This window comes from Eulemur rufifrons, unplaced genomic scaffold (genome assembly GCF_041146395.1).
Source record: "Eulemur rufifrons isolate Redbay unplaced genomic scaffold, OSU_ERuf_1 scaffold_33, whole genome shotgun sequence".
NCBI lineage: Eukaryota > Metazoa > Chordata > Mammalia > Primates > Lemuridae > Eulemur > Eulemur rufifrons.
In genome coordinates this window covers 3,435,565-3,443,256 of record NW_027182816.1, presented here as the reverse complement: position 1 = coordinate 3,443,256, position 7,692 = coordinate 3,435,565, and the positions used below count along the sequence as shown (strand labels likewise).

Here is a 7,692-nt window from a genome sequence, read left to right as displayed (position 1 = left end):
TGCGAACTGACAGAGGGCCTGTGCCCCCCACCCATACTGACCCCACAAAAAAAAAAAAGTCCCCTCCAGCTACTAATTATTATTCAACCTTGCAAAAGGTTCCCTGCATTTTAAAATAGTGGAGAAAGGATGGTGGAATGATAGTTATAAGAATGGCGTCCTTCCAGGCTCCAGTAACAAGTATCGTGAAAACCAAGTGAGCTAGGCCTCAGCATAGTTTTCTCCGTGGCAGCCATCTTGTGTTTAAGGAGGCACAGACCAACCTTATCACAATTATGGTGATATGTGCTGCAAAAACTGGCAAATAATTCTACACATAGTGATTATTTCAAAAGCTCTTCAGCATACATCTTGTTACTGGCCAGTTACCTGGCCCGATGCATAGAGGGGTCTAGGAAACTATAGTGGATTCCCAGCTGAGGAATCAAAGGATTTTTAAAGAAACAGGCTGAAAAGTGTGGATCCTATTTCAGTCTAAGACTGAAACAGGATCCGCACTTTTCACCTGCCACACACATATCCACTTCCCCTGTCTGGGCATAATAAGTACAAACCGTCAGACTGACAGAGGGCCTGTCCCAACACCCACCCTGACCCCACACAAAATCGTCCCCTCCAGGGACTCATCCTTATGCTAACTGCCGAAGGTTGCTCTGCCTTATAATATAATGGAGAAATGATGGTGCAATGATACTTAAAAGACTGGCTTCTTGCCAGACTCCTGTACCAAGTATTGGCAACACCAAGCGAGCTAGCCATCAGTATAGGTTTGTCCGTGGCATCCATCTTGGGTTTAAGGAAGTGCAGATCAACCTTATCAAAATTATGGTAAAAGGTGCTGGAACGCTGACAAATAATAGCCATCGTAGTGGTTATTTCAAAAGATCTGTGGCATACTTCTTTGAACTAGCCAGTTAACTAGACCCACGCATAGAGGGCTCTAGAGAACCATGGTGGATTCCCAGCTGATGAAGCGAAGGATTCTTAATGGAACGGGGTTAAAAGTGGGGATCCTGTTTCAATCTCTGAAACAGGATCTGCACTTTTCACCTGCCACACACATGCCCACTTCTCCTCTCTGGGGATAATAAAAACAAACCAGCAAAATGACAGAGGGCCTGCGCCCCGCACCCCACACAAAAAAAAGTCCCCTCAAGCTACTAATGATTATGCTAACTTGCAAAAGATTTCCTGCATTTTAAAGTAATGGAGAAAGGATGGTGGAATGATACTTAAAAGAATGGCCTCCTTCCAAGCTCCAGTAACAAGTATTGTCAAAACAAAGAGAGCTAGGCCTCAGCATAGTTTTCTCCGTGGAAGCCATCTTGGGTTTAAGGAGGCACAGAAGAAACTTATCACAATTTTGGAGATAGGTGTTGCAAACACTGACAAATAACTCTCCACTTAGTGATTAATTCAAAAGCTCTGCGGATTATTTCTAGGAACTAGCCAGTTTCCTGATCCCATGCATTGAGGGGTCTAGAGAACCATGGTGGTTTCCCAGCTGATGTATCAAAGGATTTTAAAGGAACGGGGTGAAAATGGCGGATCCTGTTTGAGACTAAGACTGAAACAGGATCCGCACTGTTTACCTGCCACACACATGCCCACTTCTCCTCTCTGGGGATAATACAAACAAAGCACAGAACTGACAGAGGGCTTGCCCCACCAGCCCCCCAGACCCCACATAAAAACTTCCCCTCCAGTGACTCATTATTATGCTATTCAAGAAAGGTACTCTACTTTTTAAAATAATGGAGAAAGGATGGTGGAATGATACTTAAAAGAATGACTTCTTGTCAGTCTCCAGTAACAAGTATCAGCAACACCAAGTGAACTACAGCTCAACATATTTATGTCTGTGGCAGCCATCTTGGGATTAAGAAGGTACATAAAACGTTATCACAATTATGGGTAAACTTACTGCAAAAACGGGAAAATAATTCTAAACTTAGTGGTTAATTCAAAAGCTCTGCGGCATACTTCTTTGAACTAGCCAGTTAACTGGGCCCACGCATAGAGCGGTCTAGAGAACCATGGTGGATTCCCAGCTAAGGAAGCAAAGGATACTTAAAGGAACATGGTGAAAAGTGCGGATCCTGTTTCATTCTAAGACTGAAACAGGATCCGCACTTTTCACCTGCCACACACATGCCCACATCTCCTCTCTGGGGATAATAAAAACAAACCAGTGAACTGACAGAGGGCCTGCCCCCCACACGCACACTGACCCCACAAAAAAAAAGTCCCTTCCAGCTACTAATTATAATGCTAACTTGCAGAAGTTTCCCTGCCTTTTAAAATAATGGAGAAAGGATGGTGGAATGCTACTTAAAAGGATGGCCTCCTTCCAGGCTCCAGTAACAAGTGTCGTGAAATCCAAGTGACCTAGGCCTCAGCATAGTTTTCTCCGTGGCAGCCATCTTGTGTTTAGGGAGGTATAGACAAACCTTATCACAATTATGGTGATATGTGCTGCAAAAACTGACAAATAATTCTACACATAGTGTTTATTTCAAAATCTCTGTGGCATACAACTTGGTACTGGCCAAGTTGTATGTTTTTTTTTTTTTTTTTTGAGAAAGCCTTGCTTTATTTAAAGATTCAGTATGACATATTTAAACAAGAACATTTAACCCTACATCTTAATTTTGAATATGTTAGTGGTTCCCAAACTTTTGTTGCATATTGGAATCACTGTGGGGATTAAAAAAAAAAAAATACTGATGCCTGGCTCCCACTCCCTCTCCCAGACAGGTTAATTACTATGGAGTGTAAGTCGCGCATCAGGATTTTTTTAAAACTCCCCTGGTGTTGTCAGTGTGCAGCCATATTTGGGAACCACTGAGCTCAGGAAAAGGGCAGCTTGGGAAAAACAGGCTACCTGTAACTTGTTCATATCCCTTTAGAAGCAATGGGGACTTTGTGTAGATGTACCCATAGTGGAACTTAGGTGATAAAGAAATTTTAGCCTTGTACAAAAGTCTGAAAGGAAAAAAAGAATCTCTCTGGAATAATCAGGTCCATGAATTTTAAAGGCTGTGATGATGAATCTTTTGACATTTTATGCTACTTAAAGTAGAAGTGCTAAAGAGGTAAATAAAGATCAACAGGAAATACAGAAAAATCCATTACATTCTGAAAATAGTAAATAGTTGCTGTCTAAATTTTAGAGTATGTGTTACTTAACTGCCGATTATGAATGGGTTAGCACGAAGTGGAGATTGGATTTCATATTGTTACTGAAGAGCAGACATAGCTTTTTGAAGCAGCTGAACCATTATGGGATAAACTGGTGCAAATTCTTTGCCTTCTCTACTTCTCACTGTCTGGACGTAAGCTTCCAGGTCTCCCCTGATGAGGAGGAGCCTGTCCTTTTCAGACGGATGGTCGTCCAGCCACTGAGAGAAGCGTGCATGGGACCACTCTGCCTTCTGGAGCAGGGACTTCATCTCAGCAGGTGCTCTTGTGAACAAAAACTGAATGACGATGCTGAAAGGAATGATGTCCCCGAGTGTAGGACTATTGGCCACATTTTCACTTGTCTGGAAGAGCAGTGGTCTGAATGACCTCAGCATTCGATAGGACTTTCCTAAGTTGGAAACTCGTCTGCAGAAGGGACCCACAGCCAACTGCATCTGTGCAAAATCAGCAGCAAGTCGCATTTTCCCACCTTCACCAAGAGGTCTGATGAGACTGACGTGGCGGATAAAAAGTTCAATTGCTCTTTGGGCAATAGCTTCAGTGTTATCAAAGACAAAATCTAAGCATTCAAAGTGTTTAAAATAATCACTCATAACTCTGGCAATGAAACCTTGTAGCTCCTTCATGTACAGAGAACAAGGAACATCGAGCTTTCCTGAGCTGGATAGTGACCCAGAAAAATCTTCCTGATGCATGGTGATGATCATGGCCTCTATAGCATCTCCCACTGAAGTCAGTAAGGGTTGCACAGCATTTTCCATAAGAGCATGGATCCCCTTTAGGGCTGAAATTATAGTTTGCTCAGCTGCCGGTGGGAACGAGCTCTGACTGGAAACTACCTTTGTTACTGACTGGTGCAACTTGTACAGTGAATTCACTACTGCCACATTTCTTCTCTGTCCTTCAGTAAGAGGCCCAATCACCTGACTTGCATCTCCTTGTGTGGAAAGAAGCTGCTCTGATTTTACACCATATAACTGAATGGTCTTTGCCACGTTTTTTGACACAGCTAATGTGAGGTTTGCATCAACAGCAGCTACATTTAGTTCACTTGCTATAGTTTTAATGATACCATCAAGTTCATCACAGGAAGGAGGATTTAGACCACCAGGGGGAAACACCAAGTTGATAGGATCGAAGAGCCGGGATAAGGATTTTGACAGGTAAGCAGCCTCAGGGCTGCAGTGAGTCTTTCAAAGCCCTTTCTGGATCATAATCTGGCTTTTTTGGTATGAATATATCTTGTGTATCATCTTCCATGTGCTGTAGGTCAACAAAGAGGTCTGTAGTTCCACTTGCATTAAAATTCCCTTGGATATTTTGACTGTATTGTTGAAGACGCTTCCAGAAGTCATTATAGAGACGCAATAATTTAGGGTATTCTCCTTCACATGCCTGTTTCAAAAACGCAGAAGTGTTTATTGTCCCATGAAATTGAGAAGGAAGTGCCTCAGTAACTGAATTCCAAAACTTGTAGAAAATTTCAGGTTGTCCATCCTTAAGTATTTCTTCAATGAAACAAATATGAGAAACAGGGTCTCTCTTTTTGGCTAATACTTTTTGTAGATGTTGTACCTGTCCACAAACAGAGCAAATAAGATCCATAAGTTTCTCCATATTGGTCCAGAGGGAAGCACGAAATGCTGTAGTATTTCCTGGGGTTGGCATGGTAGATCGTCCAGGACCCCCTCTCACAGCTGACTGGGAAGCCTGAGTCAAAACTTTGATGTCTAACGCATTCTTGATATTTTCCTCTAAAGTAACACGATATCCATCCACAACACTGATAATAGTATCCTTCAAAATTCCAAGATTATGGAAAACCTGAAGAGCTGTTCCGACTTGAGTAGGATTCTGAATCTCCACACCTTGCTCCAGTAGGCGCTTAGCTTGATTTTCCACTTTAAGTCGAGCTCTTGCAATAAAAAGCAGATCATTTTCTATTACTTCTATTCCAGAAAGATCTATTCCTTGAGAAAGATAATCAAGTTCATTGAGACTCTGAGAAGCTTTTGTTATCTCTCTACTTCCTCCTTGTAGTTGTCCTTGGAGTCTCTTACAGAGATACAAAATGCGAATAATTCTCCGAAGCAAATCACAGGCAACCTGAAGTCTTGCTAGTTGTGCAGTACAGGCTACTATTTTATTGTATGGCTCAACAATTTTTGCTTTCATCCTATCAACAGCTCCCTGTAAAGTGCCAATTCTTGTCTGCATGATCTGAAAAACACCTTACAAAGACTCAATACCAGTTGCTTGTGCCAGTAAATCTTCATGTCTTGCAACAACCTGTAGGTGTAGTTCTTTATCCAACTGACTGATTCCTTGGGCAAGTTTTGCTGGTTGTTCAGCAATTACAGCTTGGTGAATAGATGGAGAAGTATAAGAGGGGTCTAGGGAACCATGGTGGATTCCCAGCTGATGAATCAAAGGATTTTTAAAGGAACAGGCTGAAAAGTGCGGATCCAGTTTCAGTCTAAGACTGAAACAGGATAAGAACTTTTCACCTGCCACACACATATCCACTTCCCCTGTAAGGGCATAATAAATACAAACTGCCAGACTGACAGAGCGCCTGTCCCCCAACCCACCCCGACCCCACACAAAAACATCCCCTCCTGTGACTCTCCTTATGCTAACTGCCAAAAGTTGCTCTGCCTTTTAATATAAGGTGGAAAGGATGGTGCAAAGATAATTAAAAGACTGGATTGTTGTCAGACTCCCATACCAAGTATTGGCAACACCAAGCCAGATAGCCCTCAGTATAGGTTTGTCTGTGGCAGCCATCTAGGGTTTAAGGAAGCCCAGATGAACCTTATCAAAATTATGGAAAAAGTGCTGGAAAAGCTGGCAAATAATTTCCATGGTAGTGGTTATTTAAAATGCTCAGCGGCATACTTCTTTTAACTAGCCAGTTAACTGGGCCCATGCTTAGTGGGGTGTAGAGAACCATGGTGGATTCCCACCTGATGAAGCAAAGGATTCTTAAAGGAACAAGATGAAAAGTGCGAATCCTGTTTCAGTCTCTGAAACAGGATCCGCACTGTTTACCTGCCACACACATGCCCACTTCCCCTCTCTGGAAATAGTAAAAACAAACCACAGATCTGACAGAGGGCTTGCCCCACCCGCCCCCTACACCCCACATAAAAACTTTCCCTCCAGCGACTCCTTGTTATTCTAACTACCGAAAGGTGCTCTGGCTTTTAAAATAGTGGAGAAAGGATGGTGGAATGATGCATAAAAGAATGTATTCTTGACAGTCTCCAGTACCAAGTATCGGCCACACCAAGTGAGCTAGGCCTCAGCACAGTTTTTACCATGACAGCCATCTCGAGATTAAGGAGGAAGAGATGAACCTTAATACATTTATGGTGAAAGGTGCTGCAAAACCTTGCAAATAATTCTCAACGTAGTGGTATTTCAAAAGCTCTGTGGAATACTTCTTGGAACCAGGCAGTTTTCTGGGCCCACGCATAGAGGGGTCTAGAGAACCATGGCGGATTCCCAGCTGATGAAGCAAAGGACTCTTAATGGAACGGGGTGAAAAGTGCGGATGCTGTTTCTGTCTAACACTGAAACAGGATCCGCACTTTCACCTGCAACACACATGCCCACTTCTCCTCTCAAGGGATAATAAAAACAAACCAGAGAACTGACAGAGGGCCTTCCCTTCCCCCACAAGGACCCCACAAAAAAAAAACGTCCCCTTCAGCTACTAATTATTATGCCAACTTGCAAAATTTCTCTGCATTTTTAAATAATGGAGAAAGGATGTTGGAATGATACTTAGAAGAATGGCTTCTTGTCAGTCTCCACTAACAAAAATAGGCACTACCAAGTCAGCTACGCCTCAGCATAGTTATGACTCTGGCAGCCATCTTGGGTTTAAGGAGGCACATACAAACGTTATCAGAATTATGGTGAAAGGTGCTGAAAAACTGGCAAAGAATTCTCAACGTACTGGTTAATTCAAAAGCTCTCTGGCATACTTCTTGGAACAAGCCAATTACCTTTGCCCATGCAAAGAGGGGTCTAGAGAACCATGGTGGATTCCCAGGTGATGAATCAAAGGATTCTAAAAGGAACAGGCTGAAAAGTACGGATGCTGTTTCAGTCTAAGACTGTAACAGGATCCGCTCTTTTTGCCTGCAACACACAGGCCCACTTCTCCTCTCTAGGGATAACAAAAACAACCTATTGGATTGACCGATGGCCTGCTCCCACCCCCACCACCCCACACAAAAACGTCCCCTCCAGCGACTGATCCTGATGCTATCTGGCGAAAGGTCCTCTGCCTTTTAAAATAATGGAGATAGGATGATGGAATTATACCTAAAAGACTGGCTTATTGCCAGACTCCCATACCAAGTATTGGCAACAGCAAGTGACCTAGGCCTCAGCACACGTTTGTCCGTGGCAGCCATCTTGGGTTTAAGGAGGCGAAGATGAACCTTATCAAAATTATGGTGAAAAGTGCTGAAAAGC

At 42.9% G+C, this 7,692-nt stretch overlaps 1 protein-coding gene across 1 annotated transcript; it reads right to left on the bottom strand.

Moving 5' to 3' along the window:
- Positions 1 to 3,212: 3,212 nt before the first annotated feature.
- LOC138379407 (conserved oligomeric Golgi complex subunit 5-like) lies at positions 3,213 to 6,536 on the bottom strand. Its single transcript, XM_069464599.1, is given in 4 exon segments — positions 3,213 to 4,380; positions 4,382 to 4,779; positions 5,494 to 5,622; positions 6,525 to 6,536. Coding segments are annotated over 4 exon segments (1,680 nt in total). The 3' UTR covers positions 3,213 to 3,239.
- Between the last annotated feature and the right edge of the window lie 1,156 nt (positions 6,537 to 7,692).